Source organism: Peromyscus californicus, unplaced genomic scaffold (genome assembly GCF_007827085.1).
Source record: "Peromyscus californicus insignis strain IS unplaced genomic scaffold, ASM782708v3 Scaffold_19__1_contigs__length_69161282, whole genome shotgun sequence".
Classification (NCBI taxonomy): Eukaryota; Metazoa; Chordata; class Mammalia; order Rodentia; family Cricetidae; genus Peromyscus; species Peromyscus californicus.
This window is the reverse complement of record NW_026294491.1, coordinates 11,244,545-11,270,648: the sequence shown is the minus strand read 5'-3', so window position 1 is coordinate 11,270,648 and position 26,104 is coordinate 11,244,545. Positions and strand designations below refer to the sequence as shown.

The window sequence follows — 26,104 nt, the reverse complement described above, 5'->3', positions numbered from 1 at the left end:
GCACACGTCAGAGCACGCATTTCAGGAGTCTGTTCTTTTTTCCCCAACATGGGCTCCGGAGATTAAACTCTGGTTGTGAGGCTTACGCCGTTGGTGCTTTGGCCAACTAAGCTATCCCACAGGCCCCATCTTACCCTTTCCAATGTTCTTGTATAAGTGTATATTGGTAGAATAGACAAAGTTGGACTATAGTGCAATTTTAAGCAAACTGCCCTGATGGACACTGGAAGTGACCTTGCGTCACTCATAAATGCCTCTGCCTTTCCAATGCTGAAGGTCATCTTGTTTTGGTTTTGCCTATTTTTACTTCAGAAATACCAGGCTCCTACCCAGGCTTTGCCCTGATATGCCTTGTGGCCTGGGATTTGATCGGATAGTGCCATGAACTGTACAACGAAGCTTCCTCCATAGGCATGAAGAAAACAACCTATAACCCAATGTATATCACTATCATGTTGTAGACATCTATTTTTTATAGTTTTGAACTTGAATTTCTTTAATTTTAATAAAGCTCACATCCTTCCTATATAAGACCTTGATAACTCTGTTCATGAGACCAGCTTCACTAGTTGTGGCAAGAACAGCGGTTCTTTATGTTATGTATGGAGATGTCATAAAATCTGCACTTTAATACTAGATTATATCGATAGCTATATTTGGTAAGACTTAAAGGGACCTGAGGATGTTCTTTTCTTTCCTCAGTTTTTTTCTCAATGCCTTGACACTCATGGGTAATTCTCCCATCTAAGACCATTGATTTTGACAAAGGTTGTATAATCTTATCTTAGTCAGGTGAATTCAAAACAATTTATCTTTTGCTTGTTTTGACAAATAGTAGATATTATATTGTGTAATACTACATTAGACAGGAGCTAAGGAAAGTGATGGGGTTGGCTTGTCTCGAGCTTCAGAGGTCATGACATTACAAAGTCACAAGCCAAACTCTAACTTCACGCTGCCCTTGGTTTGTTACAGTCGTTTCTCTTGTTGCTGGTTCTGGGGTGGTTTTTTGTCCCCATCTACATCAAGGCAGGGGTAAGTATCTGATGTATTTATTTATTTACCCATTTGTTCTTTATGTTAAATCATGAAACCCGGGTACTTGTTCTTCATTGGTCCCATTGCTGATAATATACAGAAAAAAATATCAAATTGTTTGGCCATAGGGTCCCCCAATACACAATGTGTTGGTCACCAGGTGAAAAGTCAGTGGTTCCTCTGCCCAGTGATCACTGTGGTAGATGTAAGTCCAAGGTGGGAGCAAAGCTGGACTCACAGGCATGTCTTGGGAGAAGTGCTTCAGTGGTAATCTGGTCTTGGGGGATAAGACTGAATTCTTCAGGTAGAAAAATTGGATGATGGAATCAATATATGGAAGCTGAAAATCTTTCTTTCCTGGAGTATTTGGAGCTCAGTTAAAATTAAGGCTAATTAGAGAGTTATGTGGAGAAGAGTGATGAGAGGTAGAGGAGTCAGTAGGCACAGTGGGGGTGGGGAACAGTTGTGAAAGTTCCATGTGTTTCCCTACCTGGGGAGAGGGATGTGAGCAGTGGAAGAGGGGATTGTGCAAGAGAAAGTAATAGAGAAGAGACAGTCAAAGTCTGCTTGCACGCGTGTGAAAATAACACAGTGAAACCCATTGTTTTACATACTTAAAGTGTGCTAAAAATACAATGATATAGGGGCTGGAGAGATGGCTCAATGGTTAAGAGTATAACTGCTCTGGCAGAGGCTCCAGATTCAGTTCCCAGCACCTATGGGGTGGTTTACAACTGTCTGTAACTCCAATCCTAGTGACTCCAACACTGTAACATCTGTCTGTAACTCCAATCTTAGTGACTCCAACACTGTTTTCTGACCTCCTCAGGCACGGCACACATATAGTACACAGACATGTATGTAGGCAAGCTCTCATAACCATAGAATAAAAATTACAATGATATAAAGTTATTATTTACTTAGTATAATGGCTAAAATTTTAAAACTATGATACCATTTAAAAAAGAGTGTCCTAGGATAAGGCAGCTGTCTCAGTAGGTAAAGGCACTTGCTGCCATGTGTGATTACCTGAATTCAGTCCCAAGGATCCATGTGTCGAAAAGAGAAAATCAGTTCCTGCAAGTGTTCCTCTGAACGCCGCTTGCAAACCTTGGTGTGTGTGTGTGTGTGTGTGTGTGTGTGTGTGTGTGTGTGTGTGTGTGTATTTGTTTGTATACATGTATACACAAAAATAAATAAATTTAATTAAACTTGGAAGTATTCCATATTCTCTTGGAAATGGGAGGTGCAGGGCTTTCAAGGATCTTTTCAAGGTCATGAATAGATTTCTATTTTATGAAGTTTCACTTGGGCATTTAAGGTGGTCTACTAAGAACCCTTCTTCTTGTTTTTGACCAAAAGGATGTGTGTGTGTGTTTATTAACATATTTTTATATCTGAAGAGATTAAATAATGAGCCCAATCACTCTGAAAAACACAGAAAGCTACATTACTTATTCTAGATGTCCCGTGAGCAATCTCTTACTTCAGTAATAAAAGTTAAGATTTTTCTCTAAGTTCATACTTGTAAATCTTATTTTCAGTAAAGGAAATCATGTAAATACATAATCTAATGTATCTTACAATATACTCAATAATCAATTTGTTATGATTATATTATAATTTATTATTTACAAGTATTATTTTTGCTGTACTGCAGCATTACTAGTAATAATAATAAAAATATTTGTTGAGTGTCATACAGATATTTGGTAATACCGTAGGTACTTTATACTTTTGCACTAAACTACTTTAAGAAAAAGGAAGTTTAGAGACTGTAATTTGCCAAAAGTGTCATAATATGTAGTAAACATCAGAGCCAGGAAGATATTGTTATTCTGCCTCTGGTGCTTGAGTTTATTTCATAATTGACACTCTACTGAGGAATTGTGTCTTTCTAGCATCTGTATCCCCAAGATGTCTTGCATACTGCTTAGCTACCTGAAGTCATTGAGCAAATGTAAAATCATCTGAATGCACTAGGCTCGAGGTGAATTCCTGTTGACGTCTGTCTCTGCAGGTGATGACCATGCCAGAATACCTCAGGAAGCGGTTTGGTGGGAAGAGGCTTCAGATCTACCTATCAGTCCTCTCCCTCTTCATCTGCGTGGCTTTGAGGATCTCAGTGAGTTCCCTGCCTCTTGGCATTGGAGATTCCACAGTTGGCCTGTTGGGGCCAGCTGCTGAAATCAGACACTAGTGTGAATAGACTGTGAATAGCACTAGAAGGGTCAAAACGAGATGCCTCAAACTTCTTGGGATTTCTCTCAGATATCTTCCTGGGTGGGAAAATGCTTAGGATATGCACATGCCTAGAGCAGCAGACTTTCAGATCATGAGAACCACAAGAGGGTAGATTGACTCTCTGAAAGCATTCCATGTGTTAAAAAACAGGTGTGGCCAGAGCAATCTCAGTCACCCAAGGAATATTGACTGCTTCCTACAGGTGCCTCTTGGCTTCTGTCTTGCCTGCTGAACAGTAACTTTCTCTGAACCAGCTGACTTACACTTTTCTTTTCAGTTTAATGATCAAATAAGAAGGAAAGTACTTTGTATCATTAAGCCTACTTAACTTTGCCTTATCGAAGACTGCCCTTGTAAAACCTGTATCACAAATGAGTGGCTAAAATAATTTATTCCTTGGAAATTATCTCTGATGAAAGGTAACAGGCTTTTGAACTTTGAGCAGCACGTGAAGACAGAGAGAGTAGCTTATTTATCCATATGTGTCAATGCCTAGGAAGACATCCGCGCTCATAGCCAGGGCATGTGTATCAGTGGTCAGGGCAGAAAAGTTGCCTTTGCTGTTGCTCTTCTGTTGGGCTGAGTTACTGTTACAAGTAAACCAGCTGCTGGGCCCAGATGCGATGGGCTGTCCTAAAGCCATGTGAGCATTTTTACCCTGTATTGAGCGGTGCTTAATGTTAACAAAGATTCCCAAGCAATGGGTGTTACCAGAGACCAAGAAGATGAGGATTTACACGTTAATACTTGGCTACTTATGAGTACATAAGCAGAAGGTGTGCCCTGAACAATCAGAAAATGTGTTGGTTCCTGCCAGGTGGAGTTGGTAATGGCGTTTTGATTAAACAGTCCCCGAGGTGGGAAGGTTAGAAGAAACAGAAGACCTCCTTGGTGCCAGAGACTTTGTATTCACGTGTTCTAAAAGTGGGTAGGACTTGCTAATCTCTGAGATCCTCTCAGACATCTACAGCTTTATGGTTCCAAAGATCATGAGTGTGTGATGAAACTGAAGGGCATAAGTTAAAGGAACCCTTGAGGGATGTGGCCTTTTGGGGTACATGGTTCTGGGTGGTTAAATAAGGAATGGAATATAGGTAAGCTGGGTGTTGTTCAAGAAATTCACGTGCACGTGAGTGTTTTCCACGTGTGTCTGTAATCAGCTGATGGTGTCCAGCAGTGCTTTTGTGCCTACAAGGTTATGTCTTGAGTGATATTAATGATAATAATTAACCTTAGACATGTTTGTTTATACATGCATACCCATTGATAGTCAATTCTATCCTGGCTATTTATTAAACTAATCATTATAAGACCTTAAGATTTCAATCTTAAGTTTTCAGAATCTCCCCTGCCAGGATTGAGAAAAGATCCATCCCAGGTTTCAACCTCCAGGAGTATAGATATTGAGACTCATTAGTGGCCATGATGTCCCAAAATCCCCAAGTATTTCAGTTCACACTTCCAAGAAGTACTGCTGCTCTTCTGGAAAACAGTAACACTGGGAAATGAGCATAGCTATAAACTACTAATTTACTGAGTTATTAGCAATTGTTCCAAAATGGTCTCTTTTAGTTAAAGAAAATCCCATGTCATTAAAATTCCTCTTTATTAGAAATGTTTCTTTTTCATTGTTTTCCCTTTCTCTCAAGACTTTTCATGACTTTATTTTTAACTAGTTAGTTAATTTTCCCACACGTAATTTTATTATTTCTAATGAAAATAGATTTTTTTCACACACAGTGTATTCTTATGGTTTCCACTCCCTCAGCGCTTCCCCAATGCTCCCACTTTCCCACTCATACCCTTTATTTTCTCTCTCACTGGAATAAAACAGGCATCTAAAATAATAAGAATAATAATAATAAGAAAATAAGAAAAATAAAATAAAAACAAACAAATCAGAATAGGACAAAATAGAAAATAGAGAAAAGAAAACACACAAGAAATAACACAGATGCTGATGCACACACATTTGCACACACAGGAAACCCATTGAAACACAATTGGGAATCATAATATATAAATAAAAGATCTGTAAGGGAAAAAGTAAATAAATAATGCTCAGATGAAGTGTTGTAAGGCAAAACAGAAAAAAGAAAAAAGCCCTCCAACAATACCATTGAGTTTGTATTCTTTTGGCCATCTACCACTGGGCATGGGACCTGCCCTTAAGTGTGATTGTATACCCTGTGAGACTCCATTCATGAAAACAAATTTTCCTTTGTTAGTGGTTACCAGTTGGAGGTAGCTTATGGGTTAGGAGTGGGCTCATGTGTCCAGTTCCCAATCAGCACTGGGACCCTCTCTGGCCAAGACCTGTGTAGGTCCTGTGCATGCAACCTCTGTCTCTGTGAGTTCATATATGTGTCAGTCCTATTGTGTCTAGAAGACCTGTTTCCTCAGTGTCCTCCATCCCCTCTGACTCTTACAATCTTTTCTCCTCCTCTTCTTCAGAGTTCTCTGAGGCCTGAGGGGAAGAATTTGATGGGCAACTCCCATTTAGGATGGAGTGTTCCAAAGTCTCCAGTTCCCTTCTTTTTTTTTTCAAGTTCTCTCAACATTGTCCAGTTGTGGGTCTCTGTATTTATTCCCATCTGCTACAGGAGAAAGCTTTTCTGATGATGGCTGAGCAAGGCACTGATTTATAAGTATAGCATAATGTTGTTAGGAGTCATTTTATTGGTATGTTTCATTAGGAGAATTTAGTATTTGGTTTTCCCCTATGACCTAGGAATATGTAGTCTCAGGTTCTTGACCAACCTAGAAGTATCGGGTATGGGTTCCATCTTACAGAGTGGCCCTTAATTACAATCAGACAGTGGTTGGTTATTCACACAACTGCTGGGGGCCACCCCCTGTGGTGGTCAGGTCCCAGAGAGAGGTAAGGAGTTGGTGAGGGAGGATTAAGTCAGGCCATTGGTTGTCAAAGTATCTCCCAGTCTGACTGATTAGCAGACGAGTGCTTCTTTATTTGTACAGACCTCAGAGAACAGGGATAAGTTCATATTGTTCCAAAACATAAATCATGTCATTTTTGGTTTTGAACATATATTTAACTTATTTCATTTGTACATCTGGGGTCACAAGTTTAGTTATCATTGATAAACTATGACAGACTGAGTTATCTTTTACATTTTCCCTTAAGTTTAGTCATCATTGATAAACAGAGTAACTTTTTACAATCATTTTCACTCATAAACCCATAACCTAATTTTTAAGAATCTAGAGGCATATGACAGCCCATTCTCAGGCTGCCAGCTTTTGTGGCTTCAAGGACACTATACAGAAAGAATATCTCCAAGCCAGCCCTGGGAGATTGTCATTATCTGAGTAGTGTATTAACTCTTAATGGTCAGAGCACCCAAGAAAAAACTCAGGCCAAAGCTGCTGCAGTTATTATTCCATTTCTGGAATAATACAATGTTTATATTTTATATCTTTATAGAATTTACTTATAGGTCTTATCCTAGCATTCTTTTGCTCCTGGTTCATAAGACACCACAGTGGCTCTGCATGAGTTAACTTTTCAAACCTCATTCTTTTATTATCCTTCCACATCATTCTTTGCCCATCAAGATAAGCCCCTATGTAGGGCAGAGGTAACTTCAGCTAATCTAACATTGTTGCTGTATATGCCACATAATCACTTGAGTGTCTAGTAGGAAGAGGCTTGTAATCTGATCTGCCAACTCCTATAGCCACTGAATCTTGTTGACCTTTTACATTTACTTTGTTCTGTTATCTTGTTCCTGAGTAAGTATGGAGCAGATGTTTCAAGAATATTTCAGAACTTCATAAAGAGCCTTCTGGATTCTTTATGTGTCTCACAACCTCCAAGGTATAAGGAAAACCTTCAAGTAGATAAGGATATCTGTTGTTTATTTTATTCTTTTGCTCTTTAGGGGGCCCACCACCCAGCTCCCAAATAAATACACATGGAGGCTTATTCTTTTTTTCATTTTTCTTTATTAAGACATTTTCTATTCACTCCACATACCACCCACAGACCCCACCTCTTCCCTCCTCCCACCCACAGCCCTCTCTCCCAAGCCACCCCACATCCCCACATCCCCCAAATCAAAGGTCTCCCATGGGGAGTCAGCAGAGCCCGGCACACTGAGCCTAGGCGGGTCCAAGCCCCTTCCCATTGCACAAAGGCTGTGGAAGGTGTCACACCACAGGCACCAGATTCCCAGAAACCTGCCCATGCACCAGGGACAGATCCCGATCCCCCTGCCTGGGTGCCCCCCAAACAGTTTGAGCCAAACAACCATCTTTCATATCCAGAGGGCCTAGTCCAGTCCCATGGGGGCTCCACAGCCACCAGTCCACAGTTCATGGGCTTCCACTAGTATGGTCCATCATCTCTACATGTCCTCCCATCATGATCTCAGCATCCCCTGCCTACAGAATCCCTCCTCTCTCTCATCAATTGGATTCCCAGAGCTCAGCCTGGTACCTGGTCATGGATCTCTGTATCTGCCTCCGTCAGTCACTGGACAAAGGCTCTATGATGACAGTTAGGTTATTCACTAGACTGGTCACCAGAGTAGACCAGTCCAGGCACCCTCTAGACCACTGCCAGCAGTTCAAGGTGGGATCATCTTTGCGGATTGGAGGTTTATTCTTAATTAAGAATTCCCAGCCTTAGCTTGGCTTAGTTTCTAGCCAGCTTTACTTAACTTAACTTATCCCATCTATCTTTCATCTCTGGGCTTTTCACCATTCTCTTACTTCTGTAAATCTTACTCTTACTCTGTGGCTTGCTGCGTAGCTGGGTGGCTGGTTCCTGGAGCCCTTCTTCCTCTCTGGCTCCTAGCTTGCTCTTCTCACTCCAGTTTTCTCCTTCTATATCTACTCTCTGCCTGCCAGCCCCACCTATCTTTTCTCCTGCCTTACTATTGGCCGTTCAGCTCTTTATTAGATTGTCAGGTGTTTTAGACAGGCATGGTAACACAGCTTCACAGAGTTAAACAAATGTAGCATAAAGTAATACACATTAAAATAATATTCTGCTACAGATATCTCCCTGAAAGTGGGAGGGGTAGTATGTTAAGGACTTTCCTGGGGAAGCTTAGAAGCAGTATTCCTGGGAGAAGGCATAAATGATTTGATCTTCTCATCCCATTCTCCCTTAATCATACATAGAAATCTGTTCTATCTCCCCTTCCTAGGGATATCCATCCTTCCTTCCTAGTCTCCTAACTCTATACCTAACCTCTGTGATTATAGCAAGTATAGTCTGCTTATCAAAGACTTAATGGCTAATATCTACATAAAAGTGAATACATACCATTTTTGGTTTTTTTGGGGGGGTCTGGGTTACCTCATTCAGGATGATTTTTTTTCTAGTTCCATCCACTTACCTGCAAATTTCATGATTTTATTTTTTAAAATGGCTGAGTAATAGTCCATTGCTTAAATATCTCATATTTTCTTTAACTAGCCATCTGTTGATGGTCATCTAGTTTGTTTCCAATTTCCAGCTACTATGAATAGAGCATCAACAAGCATGGTTTGTCTCTGTAGTAGAATATAGAGTCTTTTGGGTGTATGCCCATGAGTGGTGTAGCTGGGTCTTGAAGTAGATCTATTCCTAGTTTCCCAGGGGCCCCACACACTGATTCCCATCATGGTTGTACAAGTTTACAATCCCACCAGCAATGGATGAGTATTACCCTTACACCACATTCCTGCCAGCATTAGCTGTCCTTGTTTTATTGATCTTGGTCATTCTGACTGGTGTGAGATGAAATCTCAAAGTAGTTTTGATTTGCATTTCCCTGATGACTAAGGATTTAAGTGTTTCTCAGCCATTTGTGCCTCATCTGTTGATAACTCTCTGTTATAATCTGCATTCTATTTTTAATTGGGTTATTTATTTTTTTAATGTTCAATATTTTCAGTTCTATATATATTTTAGCTATTAGTCCTCTATCAGGTGTGTAGAATCTTTTCCCATTGTGTAGGCTGATGCTTTGTCTGAAAGACAGTGTCCTTTGTCATACAGAAGCTTTTCAGTTGTCTTAGGTCTCATTTATATTGAGATATATTATATAATTGTTGTTATATAATATATATTATAAAATATATATATAATTGTTGTTCTTAATGCCTGTGCTATCAGTGTTCTGTTCAGAAAGTCTTTTCCTGTGCCACTGAGTTCAAGGGTACTCTCCACTTTCTGTTCTATAAAATTCAGTGTATCTGGCCTTATCTTGAGGTTTTGGATCCAGTTGGAGTTGAATTTTGTGCAGGCTGATAATTTGGGGCAGGACCTATTTGCATTCTTCTACACTCAGATATTCAATTTGATTGCATTGTAGTCAGGCCACAAGGAGTTATTTCAATCTCTCTCTTTTTTTTTCGATACAGGGTTTCTCTGTGTAGCTTTGTGCCTCTCCTGGAACTCACTTTGTAGTCCAGGCTGGCCTCGAACTCACAGAGATCCGCCTGACTCTGCCTCCCGAGTGCTGGGATTAAAGACGTGAGATTTGTAAAGATTTGTTACGTGTTCCAGGATGTGGTCTATTTTAGAAAACTTTCTGTGTGCTGCTGAGTGGAATGTGATTTTTTTGGTGTTTGTGTGGAGCATTCTGTAGATACCTTTCAAGTCCATTTGATGTATGATGTTGACTTATTCTTATGTTTTTTGATCTTTTTTTCATATAAACTGTGTATTGGAGAAAATTGTGTTAGTGAAATTATATACTATTAATGAGTTGGTGTTAATCTGTATCTTTAAATCAAGTAGTGCATTTTTATGGAATTGGGCGCACTAGAATTTGGTGCATATATGTTTATAGTAGTATGTCTTCTTGGTTAACTCTTCACTTGATTAGAATGAGGTGTCCCTCTTTATCTCTTCAGACTAGTTTAGGTTAGAGTCTGTTTTGTCAGATATTAGGCTATTGATGCCTGCTTGCTTTCTGGTTCCATTTGATTGGAATAATTTTATCCAACTTTTCATTCTAGGGTCGGGCAGTTTCTATCTTTAAAGCTGTGTTTCTTGTATACAACAGATAGGTGGATTTTGCTTCTTGATCCATTCAGTTAGCCTGTGTCTTTTAATTGGAGAATTGAAACCATTGATACTTAAAATTATTACTGAAATGTGTGTTAACAGTGGTAATTGTAGTGTTGGATTTTTATGTTTGTTTTCTCAATGGTACTATGTATTTTAATAATTATGGCTTCATATTTTCTCCACAGTCTCTCTGCTATGCTTGTTTCTTTCTTCAGTACAAATTATTGCTTCCTACATTTCCCTTAGTTTTTATTTTTTTGGATACAAATTGTTTTAGACTTTTTTTTTTATCATGGAAAGCTTTTCTTTATCCTTCAATCATGGCATATAGTTTTACTGAAATGTTATCTTAGGTTGCTGCTGTAGTCCCTTAGGACTTGGAATGCACTGTTCCAGGCTCTTCAGGCTTTCAAAGTTTTTCATTGAGAAATCAACTTATTCTGATGGGTTTTCCTTTATTTGTTACTTTCTGTAGTTGAACTTCACTTTGGGCTGCCGGCTCACAAATAACAACACGGAGACTTATTAATCATGAAAGCTTGGCCTTAGCGTAGGCTTGTCCCACTAGCTCTTATAACTTAAATTAGCCCATTTATTTTAATCTCCATTCTGTCATGTGGCTCGTCACCTCATCTCTCTATACTGCCTATGGTGTTTCTTCCACGTCTGGTTAGTGACTATGCCTTCTTCCCAGAGATCTCTCTCTGCCCGGAAGTCCCACCTATACCTCCTTCCTAGCTAATGGCCATTCAGCTTTTTATTACACTGATCACAGCAATACATTTCCACACATTTTCAAATAGCCCACAACAACTTTCTTTCTGTCTTTTCCATTTGCAGCTTTCACATACTTCTTCAACAAATAAACCTCCCCCAAATTAGGATTTATTCACAATTCTTCTCCTCTACCACAACCCTATCACAGACAACCAAATGTGGTATCCCTCATTTTACTAAATTTGGGGTTTACTTCTAGAAGTTTATCCTCTGTTTGGGGCCCTTTTCTGAAAGTTAATTTTGTCAATGAACTCTAGAAATCATTCAGTTTCTATTCTATCTCCTTTCAGAACCTACCAAGAGGGGCAAGAGTGAGGCTCAGTGAGCAAATTGCTTGTTGCCAAGACTGGCCCACATGATGGAAGGAGAGAATGAACTCTTACAAGTTATTTATGCACATGCCATGGCAAACACAAGTGTGCACATCCCACACACACATGCACATGCACACACATGGACACACACACACACACACACACACACACACACACATGCATAAATAAATGTAATATTGAAGAGGTCCAGTGATGGTGCATATCTATATTTCTGGCTTCCATTTGTAGGGATAAGAAAAGAGGATGATGTCATCCCAGGAGTTTAAGGCTAGCCTGGGCAAGACAGATTGTCCAAGGAAAGAGAGGAGGTAGAAGAACCCAGAAATGCTTACTTTCACCCAGTATTTATTAGATCAAAACTTCCACCAGTTTCAGCTGCAGATCTAAAACTGGCCCAAGTCCTCATAAGTGAATGCCTGCTGGGTTTTGGTGCTATATAATTCAAAGGGCCTCCACTAAGGTTTTATTTTTCTTCGCTTTCTCTCTGATCTTCATACCATACAGATCTTTGAGCTGAGGTTGATTCCCACCCCCCCCCCCCCATGTCTTCTATTAAAGACCACATACACTAACATTGTATCTTGCCTGGTACATACTTGCTCTGTTTAACATAAAGATTCATAGAGATTCACAAACTATCCTACCAACCCTCCCATCTTCCAGAAGGATTTCTCTACATTTCCATGTATTCCAGATCTATAACATGAAGTAAAGTCCTATGATAGCTGTGCAACAAAGTATCTAATAATATGACCTTCAGACACACTGACCAAATGAGTCAAAAGACTACCACTTGGTACCCGTGTGATGTCAAACCAATCCCCTAAGTCTCTTCCTTTCCCAACATTTGACATGATTATAGTAACACTACCTAAAAAGTCATACATTCATCAAAGGTTTGAAAATATAGTTAACTCTTTGGCAGTTAAAGGATTTTCAGAATGAAGGAAAAATACTACTTCATTCATCTCTTGAAAGAGAACAATCCCATATAAAATTATAAGAAAGGGGTGTGTGTGTGTGTGTGTGTGTGTGTGTGTGTGTGTGTGTAAAAGTTCTCATTGGTAAAAAAGAATACCAATACTAATTTTAAGCCAGGATATGGAGGCACATGCCTTTAATTCCATCACTTAGGAGGCAGAAGCAGGTGGATCTCTGAGTTGGAGGTCAGCCAGGGCTATACATAGTGAGGAAAGCACTCTAATTTTAAAAATACATATTGAGAGCTGGGAAAAATGGTTCCATGGATAATAATGGTTCTTGTGCAAATATAAGGACCTGAGTCTCAATGGCTAGCACCCAAGTGATAATCCAGACATGGTCATGTGTATAGGTAGACTTTCTCTGTCTCTCCAGTCAGTTCTGTCCTGCCAGCCCACTCCCAAATAACCACACAGAGACTTATTATTAGTTATAAATGCTTGGCCAATAGCTTAGGCTTGTTCTTAGCCAGCTCTTACATCTTTAATTGACCCATATTTAATATCTACAATTCACCATGTGGCAGTACCTTTTTTCAGCATGGTAAGTTCATCTCCTGCTTCCTCTGTGTCTCCTCACAATTCCTGTGGCCCCACCCTTCTTCTTCCCATTGTCCTCTCAGTTTGGCTCTCCACCTAACCTCTTCCTGCCTAGCTATTGACCAGTTAGCCCTTTACCAAACCAATGAGAACAACAAATACAGTGCACAAAAATATTGTTTACAGCATTTCCCCCTTTTTGTCTAATTAAAAATGAAGGTTTTGAGCCGGGCGGTGGTGGCGCACGCCTTTAATCCCAGCACTCGGGAGGCAGAGCCAGGTGGATCTCTGTGAGTTCGAGGCCAGCCTGGTCTCCAAAGCGAGTACCAGGAAAGGCGCAAAGCTACACAGAGAAACCCTGTCTCGAAAAACCAAAAAAAAAAAAAAAAAAAAAAAATGAAGGTTTTACTTTAACAGTGAAATTATATATAACAAAAACAGTTATCAAGTAAGAATTATAGTTATAATATTCAATCCATTTGTATTTGACAAATTTAGAGAAAATACTCTATCATGAGTCTAAAGTTTTATACCAAATTCACCTTTTATCATAACTAAGAAAAACATTAAGTCTAATTATTTAGTCTTTAACTCCATCAAAGACCCAGAAGCATGTAATCTTACCTAATGACAGGGACATCTGGCTGCCTGAACAGTCACCCAAAGTTCTTCTGTAACACTGGGGCATCCATCTTTGGCCTATAGGCCTAGTATATCTGACAGACATTTATGAGAAACAGGGGATTTTAAAGGACTGTCCTACCTTGTCTTGGCAAAGTTTGGCAGTCTCTTTTTTTGTATGTCCTACTGGTCCAGTTTGGACAGTACTGTCAGCAATTGAGGCAAGGGAAGTTTTTTTGCCCAAAGGGCTAGCTTTTGCTATAAAGAAAGCAAACTCCATACAGAGTTTCTTTGATGCCCATCATCTTCTCTGAAGTAAATTGGTGCTGCCAGAAACAGACATGTTTCACTGTCATGAAAAGCTTTTTGTTATTAAAACATTTTAAATGCCATATTCTATAGATTTTTGAAGTGTTTGAAGATCATCTATCTATCTAAATATATTTGTTTAAAATTGAAAACATACCTAATATGACTACCTACTAACCTGTATTTTTATATTATATTATATTTTTATATTATATATTTTCAAATGAGCTCCATAAGCATAATACCCCAAACAAAAGTAGAAACATACATACAGTATAACACAAATAACTTTAAATGTGTATCAATAAATCAAAATCCATACCAATGTAAAATATTTTGAGATTAATAGTTGCTTTTTGTATTAAAGTAGATTCAATAATCTCAGCTTTTATCACATCATTTCTATATTATATCCCCATTTTTTCCTTTAAAAGAGATCTTTGAATGTAAGTCCTTTGTGTAGCTTTTTTTCTGACTATGACCAAAAACAGCTTGGAACAAACCCCCTAAACAATGATAAACATTCATAATCCATTGAATAACCAAAACCCACCCACATCCCATCTCTTGGGAATGTGATCACTGGTGTCTTTGAAGGACCATCAGAAAATTCAGGATAATTGTTCAGCCTTGGTTGGAGTAGTATGTGAGGCTGGATCATTTCAGCCAGCAGCCTTGAAGCTATTCTGGATGTAGAACTCTGAGGAAACTGTAACAGAGGTACTCTGAGATGTTGAATCACCTGGTGCATCCGTTTTCATTGGTGTCTGGTCACCTTGTTCTGAAAATACATAAACTTTTAAATGTAACATGTAAACCTGTATTAATACAAGTATAGACTGTGCATTGTACACAAGTTAGTCAAAGATAATTTTTTGGTTTTATGTTTGACAGGTAAAATATACCTTATGTGTCTTGTAGTTTTTCTAGGTTTATTTCTTTATGTTTATAGCCAGAATTTTCAGGGGGTCTTCCTTGATCAAATCTGATCTCTATTAATTTAGAAGGAATCCACAGCCTTTCATTTTCTATGGAAATAAAAACATAACCTCTTCTCCAGAGCATTTTTTTTTACTTCCATTTTGAAGTTAAGACATTTTCAAAATGTACAGGTTGGCTTAATCCAACAGCTTCCATAATGCAATGAGTCTTAGCAGTTATCACTCATTCATCTAACCTAAATTTAGAGACAACACAATAACATACAGGATTCAGAATCCCTGTGTATTTTCCATCTTTACATGACTTTTTAATTTTATATTACTTTATGACTTTTTAAAGGACTTTGCTTTATTATTATTATTTAAAAATTTATTTATTTATTATTATACAGTATTCTGCCTGAATGTCATAAGAGGGTGACAGATCTCATTATAGATTGTTGTGAGCCACCATGTGGTTGCTGGGAATTGAACTCAGGACCTTTGGAAGAATAGCCAGTGCACTTAGCCTTTGAGCCATCTCTCCAGCCCCACTTTTGTTTTATTCTTAAACCATTTTTTATTCGAAGACTGTATATATCCTTTCTCTTTTCCTTCTCAAGCCCATGTATATTTTTAAACACACTGCTACCTGTTTAGGGGTTTCTTTCATCTGTATCTGTCTTTATTGAGCATCTGTAGTGTTCTTTGATTGCATGACACTATTCTTAAACTGGTATGTCAGTCACCTGTCCTGCCCAGCTTAATGCATGATGCTAGTACATGGAGGCTGGTGGCTGACTCCATCCCACAGGCAGCTGCTGGGAGATGTGTCTCTTTATTGAGACTGGCATGAGATTGTGAGACTAGTAAGCCATGTTTGGCTCTGTTTTTGTGTGTTTGGAACCTTTTCTTAAGCTTTCTCAGGTCCTATGTGGATGCAGGTGCCAGATGCTGGGCAACAATTGTAAGCAGACATTCTCTGTTCCACTGGTCAGTTCTGTCCTGCCAGGTGGCTCCCAGATATCCACACAGAGACTTATTATTAGTTATAAATGCTCAGCCAATAGCTTAGGCGTGTTAGTAACTAGCTCTTATATCTTAAATTAACCCATATTTAATATCTATGTTCTACCATGTGGTGGTAGCTTTTTTCAGCACAGCAAGTTCATCTCCTCCTTCCTCTGCATCTTATTGCAACTACCATGACCCATCCTTCTTCTTCCCATCATTCTCTGTTTGGCTCTCCCATTTAACCTCTTCCTGTCTAGCCATTATCCAGTTAGCCCTTTATTAAACCAATGAGAGCAACGAATATTCATGGTGTACAAAATGATTGTTCTACAGCACGTATACTCACCTACAACTCCAAAGCTGAGGGACAAAGCAGGAGAAAACAGGAATCAGTGGACTTATGCACCACCTGCCTACCTGTAACTTTCTGAAAGACCCTGTCTCAAGAAAATAAGGTGAAGAATGATAGATCAGGATATCTGATATCTCCTCTGCCCTCTACACACATGCCGATACCCATACTCACATATAGCACCAAAACACACTAAACATATTTTTTAAAAAGAATATGTATTTTGCTTCATCAAAAGTCAGAGATTCCCACTGGTAACTAATGAGCATCCCTAATCCTCATGGTAAAGAGAATTCTCAAGCCATGGCACCTCACTTAATAAGTGCCTCAAGGGAGCAATGAACTAATTGCTTAGAAGCTAAGTAGTGAGTGAAACTGCTATTTGAACATCTTCTGTTAGGAATATGTATATAGTGTCTTCAGGGGTGAATAGGAATTCACCAGGGAAAGAATGGGGCATTGAGCCTTGAAAAAAGAAGCCAGAGGCCTGAAGTACATGCTTTTCCCCATCTTTGCTGTTCCCTTTCTAGTCAAACATATTTTCTGGAGCCATATTCATAAAGCTGGCATTCGGATTGGACCTTTACCTGTCGATCTTCATCCTTTTGGCTATCACTGCTGTTTTCACAATCACTGGTGAGTCCTCTGTGTCCTTGGTTGAGTTGTGCCAACATACAGACTCAAGGTAAGCCTTGGCTACAGAATAAGACTCTATTTCAAGCACAGACAAACTAAGAATCAAGCTTGTGACTCAGCCAGGAGTTTCTCTGTTTTCTTGCTTTGTTTTTTGGTTACGAAGTCTTAGCTACCCAGTCTGTCCTTGGACTGAGTCTGGACCTCAGAGGACCTTGAGGCTTACACTCTTTTGGCCTCAACCTCCCAGGTAGCTGGACTAACAGGCTCCCTCCTGACAGCCAGGGGCTTTGGATGCTTCTTCCTGCCATTTTTAATATTTCCTTATGCATCTGGGCTGGAGGAGAAGCCAGTTCTGAGGGCAAACACATAACTGCATGTGGATAAAAGGCTGGTTCCTCTCTTTATCTCCACAGGGGGCTTGGCATCCGTGATTTACACAGATACTCTCCAGGCCATTATCATGCTGATTGGATCTTTCATCCTCATGGTGTTTGGTAAGCCAGGACTACATCTATAGATCCCTAGATTCTTGTTTCTGTCTATCTGTCCATTATTGCTTCCTTCAAATTCTCCTGAGTCATATTTTCCTGTCACTATTATAATTCCCATCATGGAAATGTTTGCCTAGCATCTTTCTTGTTTTATATTACTGAAAAGAAGAAATGAATGAGTTTTATTTCCTTTAAAAATATTGCTTTGGTTATTTATGTTATTTAACCTCCATTTCTTTGTCTTCAGAATGGATGACACCCCTTGGTTGATAACTTCAGAGGCGTATTGGTGCATTGGATTGAAAGTATAAAAACTTTTGATTTCTGTTGTAGTTGGATCAGTAGGACAATAACTGTTAAAGTAAAGGAGGCCATTGTGAGTGAAGCAAAACCCCTAACTAGACCACTCCCTGGGTAGAAAAACAGTTTATTGGGGAGCAAACTGCCAGGTTATCTCACAGGAATAGAAAGCAGCTGCTCAGCAGGAAAGCAAGTGGATTTGATGTGGTGATCAGCAAGATGTTTGGTCCTTTAGCTGATGTGGACTGCTCTGGCTAATCAGGAACAGATGCTCTTTGCCCCTCAGTTGACCTTTAGTTCAGAGAAGAGAAGTAGTGGCTTCCCTGACAAACAGACGCCTGACATAAAGTTTTCTGAGGAATGCCGAGTTTAGGTTTCTGTTTACCTGGGACAAATCCTTATGGTTGTCCAGTAAAAACCAGACTGGGTTGGACTTGGGCCCTCATCTTATGATATTGTCAGCATTGCCATTTGGGGGCCTGCTTCGTTATCTAAAGATAGATAGATAGATAGGAGAGGGGGAGAGAAAGAGAAAGAGAGAGAGAGAGAGAGAGAGAGAGAGAGAGAGAGAGAGAGAGAGAGAGAGAGAGAGAACAATGATGAGTACAGGGGAGGGATTGGAGTAGAAAGAAGAGAAGAGTGAAAATGAAGTTACAATTTAAAAAAAAAAAAGCTGTGCAATGGTAATGCACGCCTTGAATCCCAGCACTGTGCTCTGGAGGCAGAGGCAACAGATCTCTGAGTTCAAGGCCAGCCTGGTCTACAGAGTGAATTTTAGAATAGCCAGGACTACACAGAGAAACCCTGTCTCAAAAACAAAAACAAAAAAAGACCAAAATAATCAATTCAAAAAACAAAAACTTACTAAAATAAAAACCTTTTTGATTTATCTAGAACTTTTACTAAATAGAAAAGTAGTATTAGAAAATTTCAGGTAACTATTAACCGGTTGTATTATTTTATATAACAATCTATTGAAAGGGGGTACTCTGAATCTCTTGCCTGTACATAGAACCCTTTTCCTCCTACTGAGTTGCCTTATCCAGTCTTGATATGAAGATTTGTGGCTGGTCTTATTGTATCTTGTCATACCATGTTTGGTTGATATCCCTGGGAGGCCTACTCTTTTCTTAAGGGAAATGGAGGAGCAGTGGATCTGGGGGAGAGGAGAAGTATAGGGGTGAAATGAGAGGAGTGGAGGGAGGGGAAGCTGTGGTAGGGATGTATATCAGGAAAGAAGGTCACTGAGGTTAGCATGGACTCCACTTCAGGGAATAATTATTAACAGCAGCTCTCTGCAATGTGCAGGAGACACTTTATTTCTCTAATGCTTTTGCAGCATTTATTGAAGTTGGAGGCTATGAAAATTTCACAGAGAAGTACATGAATGCCATCCCATCTGTAATTGAGGGGGACAACCTGACAATCAGCCCCAAGTGCTACACTCCTCAGCCGGACTCCTTCCACATCTTCCGAGATGCTGTCACTGGAGACATTCCATGGCCAGGAACTGCATTTGGAATGGTTATTACAGCTTTGTGGTACTGGTGCACAGACCAGGTAAGTGATAAGAATGTGTGTGTTTTTGTGTGTTGCTTCTTCTCATCTCATACAAAAGCATCTAGATTCTGGATTCTACACACAAACATCATTTTTAAAAGCCAAACATTTCCACAAGACCAGTGAAAAAAGCTTCCTGGTGCCACACCCTACGTTGTATCATGTCCATCTGAAGCAAACAGAGCAGGCTCCTTCAACTAAGTGTTTTGCTATTTATCATCATTCTTCTTGTATAGAAAGAGTGGTCTATAAACCATAAGCACAGACAGGACTCCATCACAGCCATTCAATATTTTGAGTTTAGCATCATTGATATGAAACTTTTGCTTTACTGGGACAATGGATGCTGGTCAGCTGGGGCTTTGAAATCAGCCATGATTAAGAAGCATCCAGCATCTTTGATGTGAAGTGTTCTGGGAAGTGTTTCCTGAGGGCTGACACACACAAGCTGTGGCCCAGAAGCAAGGCTGTACCTAGTGCTGGCAGCCAAACTTAGTAATGTGTAATAGTTTTCCAGGTAGTGCTGGTTTTGAAGTCATGAAGGGGCTGTGGGGAGCCACTGAGGCTTGGCACTGTGAGAGGAGAGTTCAGGAGAATGTATTAATAAAGGTGCAGGCTTAGTTGCAGTAGAAGCCCCAGGATTGACAAGGCTATGGAAAGAAGTGGAGGCTTGGTATGATGTGACAAAGTCAGAGTCACCCAAGAGAGGCCAGAACATGATACTGGTGAAGGTGCAGTTCAGTTGCAGTAGAGACTCCAGCGTTTTGAAGATGCAAGGATCACAAGATGATCACCAAGGGTAGAAGCAGGAGTAGGGTGGAACCTGCCTGAGCCTAGGAGACAAGCTGCATGTGCTTCTGTCTTAGGATTCATATTTGCTGAGACGAAACACCATGACCAAACAGTAAGTTGAAGAGGAAAGGGTTTATTTGGCTTACACTTCCACATCACTGTTCATTATCAAGGGAAATCAGGGTAGGAACCTGGGGGCAGGGGCTGATGCAGAGACCATGGAGGGATACTGCTTACAGGTTTGCTTCCCATGGCTAGCTCAGTCTGATTTCTCATAGAACCCAGGACCAACAGCCCAGGGATGGAACCACCCACAGTGGACTGGGCCCTCCCCCATCAATCACTAATTAAGAAAATGCCTTACAGATGGATCTCATGGAGGCATTTCCTCAACTGAGTCTGCTTCCCTCTGATGACTCTAGCCTTGTGTCAAGTTGACATAAAATCAGCTAATACAGATCCAGATGGCAGGTCCAGTGAAGAGCTGCTGCCCCAGCCATTTGGAGCTCAGAGGATGATGAATGGGTTCCAGGCATCAAGCACTGAGCTTATAACACTCTTGAGTCTTAGCTTTGCTTTGATCTGATTGTGACTGTGATTCTTCCTGCTTTGGGTAAGAACTACATACTTTTGATTTTTGGAGATCCCACAGTCAAGAGACTTTGGAATTTTAGAGAGACTTTGGCTATTTTAGAGAAATGCTATACTTTAAAAGAAACTTTGGGGATGATTTGGGAGGAATTATGGGAAGGGAAAGACATAATTAGAATATATTTATGGGAAAAATCCATTTTCAATTAAAAATTATGAGAAAAAAGAATACTTTGAATTTTTTAAGAAACCAAACTTTTAAAAATGTTTGAAATTTTAAAGACTGTGGGACTTTCAAAACTTAAAATATTTTATAGTATGATATTAATATTAATATAAAATCTTCAAGGTAAACAAGAAAGAGAAGATTGGAGTCTGTCAGTGATGTGTTAAAGTTGAAAAGGGGTCAATTTTGCTGCATAGCTTTGTGTCAACTTAGCACAAGCTAGAGTCATTTTAGAAGAGTGAACCTCAGTTGAGAAAATACCCCACCAGATTGGCCTGTGGGAAGGCCTGTGGTGCATTTTCTTAACTGATGATTGATGTGGGAAATTCTAGTTCACTGTGGGCAGTGCCGCCTCTGGGCTTAGGGTCCTGGATGCTCTAAGAAAGCAGGGTGAGCAAGCCATGAGGAGCAATCCAGTGAGCAGCACTCCTTCATGGCCTCTGCTCTACTTCTTGTCTCCAGGTTCCTGGATTCCTTCCCTGGCTTCCTTCAGTGATGGACTTATAAACTGTAAGGTGTAATAAATAATTTTCTCTCCAAATTGCTTTTGTTTGTGGTGTTTTATCACAACAGTAGAAACCCTAACTAAAGGCAATAGTCAGAAGAAAATATCCCTATTTTTGACAATATTTTAGAAGAAAATACCAAGAAGTTATAGTTTTATGAGGAGCTTGGGATAGATAGCAATAGAGCACCTGCCTGGTGTATTCAATATCCTGGGTTTGAACCCCCAGCACTGCAAGATGTGGGGGGAGAAAAGAGAAGTGTACAAGACATTATGGAATTGTTTTTATCCATCATGCTTTTCTACAGAACTCTTAAGAGATTTGCATAAGTTCAGTAGAATATAATTTAAATTTATATTCATTCTTCTCTGAGGATCATCATGGGAACAAAATATGATTCACAGCTAGGTGTTCTCAGAACATTCTAAAAATAATCTACATGGATGTCTCAGTGATCTACTTACTGCCTGATTATTGTGTTCCCACAGCAACAGGTGTGACTAGTCTAAGAGGCAATTACCTCATAATAGTAGGGAGATCCTGATGATGCCTACAATATTTATTCACAGCTTAAAACAGAACACGGGGCAGCATTACTACTAATAGGGACTATCTAATGCAGCCCGGACACTATGCATTCTCATGAACATAGGCACATACTTGTCACAGCACACCCGTAGAGGTCAGAGGACAAGCACAGATGTCAGTCCTCACATTCCACCTGGGTCTCTTGGTCACTGCTTCATATGCCAGGCTAGCTGGCCAGGAAGTTCCTGAGGGTTTTCCCATCTCTGTCCCCCATTATTCATAAAAGCACCAGGATTGCAGATAGATGCCACTCTGTCCAGGTTTGCGTGGATTCTATGGACACAAACATGAATCCTTGTGCTTTCACAGCAAATACTTTACCCACTGCGACATCTCCCCATGAGTGTCTAAACACATGTTAACTATAGCTAACATGTATTGACTTCCATATACCAAGAGTCTTACACACATTGCTCATATTCAGAATGTTATGAGAGGGGTATGACTGCTTGAGGAATGAAGCCACATAGTATATTAATTAAATGGTACTTCAAATTATAATATTCCTCCAGAGCTCATTAGTTTCCACCAACATCATTATTTCTTATTGCCATTTTAAACTCTGAAAGACAGCTTGGACATCATTCTCTGGTTGTCTCACTCACTGTATTGTGTTTTCCTGGCAGGTCATTGTACAGCGCTGCTTATGTGGCAAGAACATGTCCCATGTGAAGGCTGCCTGCATAGTGTGTGGGTACCTGAAGCTGCTGCCCATATTTTTTATGGTAATGCCAGGGATGATCAGCCGCATCTTGTACACAGGCAAGCCACAGACACACTTAATCTCAATTTTATGTTTAAATTCTTATGTGTTTTAAATTTTTTTTAGATTTATTTTCTGTGTATGGGTGTTTTGTCTACATGTATGCCCGTGTGTTACATGCATGCCTGGTGCCCACAGGGGTCAGAAGATGGCACCAAATCCTCTGGAACTTGAGTTATGGATGATTGTGAGCTGCCATGTGGATATTGGGAACCAAACCCAAGTCCTCTGCAAGAACAGCAAGTGCTCTTGACTGCTGAGCATCTCTCCAACCCCAAGTATTTTTAAGATATAGCAAAACCTTAATAGAACAGGAAACCTGTTCTAGGTAGAAATAAAAGGAGAACTCAAGGATGTGAAAATAGCTTGTACGAGTGTGTCAGAGGCAGGAAAATCAGTTAAGTACATTTGACACCATTTCTCTTTATACTCTGCTAGTTTCCTTTGAGACATTTGAAATGGTAAGTCCTGTTTTCAGAAGTTTAGGGAAGACAGTAGAAGGGACTGTAGGATTTGTCAGGTAGGGTTTGTGAAGAATGAATTGGTGAGCTGCTGGTGTTGAGTGTGGGAAGGTACACAAGATGGACCTATTTCTTGCATCTCTGAAACAGGTGGGTTTGAATAGGTTTCCTCTGCTAGAGAATCAAGTGTTGGTAAATAGATTAATTTCTGAAAAGCTGAGGGTAACTACACATTTGAATTTTTCTTTTAATTCCTTTTATTTGAAATAGATTTTTTCATCAGTATATTGTAATTATGCTTTCTCCTCCCCACAACTCCTCCCAGTCACATCCCATCTCTCCTCCTATCTGAATCCACACCATTTTATGTCTCCTGTTAGAAAACAGGCATCTAAGGAATAAAATAAAAGAAGATAAAACAAAAACAAGCAAATTGAAATAGGATAAAACAAAGGAACAGAGAAGAGCAAAATAAAAAGCACAAGAGACACATATAGACAAAGAGACACAGAAGACTGCAGCCATGGAATCTCATACACACACACACACACACACACACACACACACACACACACACACACACACACAATGGAAGCCATAATACCCAAAGGACCTCTAAAGTATAAATTATCCTTTCAAGTTCAGTGAAAAATTGTGCTGGTATTTTGATGGGGATTGTATTGAATCTGTAGATTGCTTTTGGTAGGATGGACATTTTTCCTATATAAATCCTACTGATCCAAGAGCATGGGAGATCTTTCCATCTTCTCATATCTTCTTCAGTTTTTTCCTTCAATGTCTTAAAGTTTCTATCATTCACGGTGGTGGTGGCACATGCATTTAATCCCAGCACTCGGGAGGCAGAGCCAGGTGGATCTCTGTGAGTTCAAGGCCAGCCTGATCTACAGAGCGAGATCCAGAACAGGCACCAAAAACTACACAGAAAAACCCTGTCTCGGAAAACCAAAAAAAAAAAAAAAAAAAAAGTTTCTGTCATTCAAGTCTTTCACTTGCTTGGTTAGAATCACTCCAAGATATTTTATATATTTCGAGTCTATCATGAAAGGTTTTGTTTCCTTGATTTCTTTCTCAGTCCATTTGTCTCTTGTGTCTAGGAAGGCTCAAAGTTTGTGAGCTAATTTTGTATCCAGCTATAGTTTGCTGAAAGTGTTTAGCTGATATAGGAGTTTCCTGGTGGAATTTTTAGGGTTACTTATGTATCATACCATTTGCAAATAAAGATACTTTGACTTCTTCCCTTCTGATTTGTAGCCCTTGATCTCCTTCACTTGCCTTATTGCTCTAGCTAAAACTTCAAGAACTATCTTAAGTAGGTATGGAGAAAGCATAACCTTGTCTTGTTCATAATTTTAGTGAAAATGCTTTGAGTTTCTCTCCATTTAAGTTGATGTTATACTATGGGCTTGCTGTAAATTGTCATTATTATGTTGAGGTATGTCATTTGTACTCTAATCTTTCTAAGGCAGTGGTTCTCTACCACTGAGTATTGGCCTCTCTTGGGGCCAAATGACCCTTTCACAAGGGTTGCCTAAGACTATTAGAGAACACAGAGATTTATATTACAACTCATAACAGTAGCAAAATGAAAGCTATAAAATAGCAACAAAAATAGTTTTATGGTTGAGGGTCACCACAACATGAAGAACTGTATTAAAGGGTCACAGCATTAGAAAGGTTGAGGACCACTGCTCTAGGGGTGTTAGATTTTGTCAAAAGCCTTTAGAGATGATCATGTTTCAGAATGTTTATATGTGGATTGATTTTTTTTTAAATTTATATATGTTGAACCATCTCTGCAACTCAGGGATAAAGTCTACTTGATTATGGTAGATGATAATTTTGTGTGTTCTTTGGTTTGCAAATATTTCATTGAGAATTTTTGCATCTACATTCATAATGGAAATCAGTCTGTAATTCTCATTCTTTGTTGGGTCTTTATGTGGTTTGGGTATCAGTGTAACTCTGGCCTCATAAAAAGAATTGGGTAATGGTCTTCTCTTTTCTATTTTGTAGAATATTTTGAAGAGTATTTGTATTAATTCTTCTTTGTAGTTATGGTAGAATTCTGCACTGAAACCATCTGGCCCTGGAAAACACACACACACACACACACACACACACACACACACACACACACACACACACACACCACGGAGGCTTAATGACTGCTTCTATTGTACTAGGAGTTATACATCTATTTAAACTGCTTATCTGATTTTTATTTAACTTTGGTAGTTGCTATATATTGGGAAATAGTTTTTAAAGTATCTCCTTATGGTTCTCTGATTTCCTCCACATCTGTTGCTATGTTCCCCCTTTCATCTCTAAATTTGTTAATTTGCATCTTCTCTCTCCGCCTTTGTGTTGTCTTTGTATCTTCAGCACGGTGGCTACACCTAATCTTATGGAACCTCAGCTGCTGACTTCACCTCCAGAGCTGCCACCTGGTCACCTCCAAGTAGGGAGACAAATGCGGCTTTGAACAAAGTCTCTATCCTTTTATCAATAAAGATTCGGGAGCCAGATGCTGGGGTGAAAACCTGCTAGCTCAGAGAGGCAGAGAAAGCAGAAAGATGACCTTCCTCCTGTCCCAAAAAAGAGAGCTTCTTTCCCACTGTCCCAAACTAAAAAAGACCACCAAACTCAAAGTACCCTCCTACTATTCCCTGTGCATCTATCTGTCTTCCTGATGCCTCTTACTCTCTATAGCTACTTCCTATTAACTAGCTGCTTGCTCTGCCTCTTGACCTAAATTGTTGATTTTATTTAATCCTGTTTATAATAAACAGAAAGCTCTTAGATTAAGACTGTATACCAGGGCTGGGCCACACCACATCCAGAGGCAGATTTTTCCAGTAAATAATGCAATCTCTGGGTTCACAGTGTGACAAATATCCTGCAACATTTCTCCCTTTTTGTCTAAATAAATAGGAAAGGTTTTAACTCTAACACAGTAAAACTATTTACAACAATGAAGCTATTTCTGCCAAGCTTTCTACAATGTCCAGCTTT

The 26,104-nt window shown here is 39.6% G+C and overlaps 1 protein-coding gene across 1 annotated transcript in view; it reads left to right on the top strand.

Annotated features, from left to right (window-relative positions):
- The window catches only part of LOC128114052 (solute carrier family 5 member 4A-like), a 50,150-nt gene that overhangs the window by 4,634 nt on the left and 19,412 nt on the right, over positions 1-26,104 (top strand). Inside the window, exons 4-9 of the mRNA XM_052743922.1 lie at positions 976-1,035; positions 3,059-3,163; positions 16,688-16,793; positions 17,207-17,287; positions 18,924-19,144; positions 22,474-22,609. Of these exons, the coding sequence (XP_052599882.1) occupies positions 976-1,035; positions 3,059-3,163; positions 16,688-16,793; positions 17,207-17,287; positions 18,924-19,144; positions 22,474-22,609 (709 nt within the window). The remainder of the gene's footprint in view (positions 1-975; positions 1,036-3,058; positions 3,164-16,687; positions 16,794-17,206; positions 17,288-18,923; positions 19,145-22,473; positions 22,610-26,104) is intronic.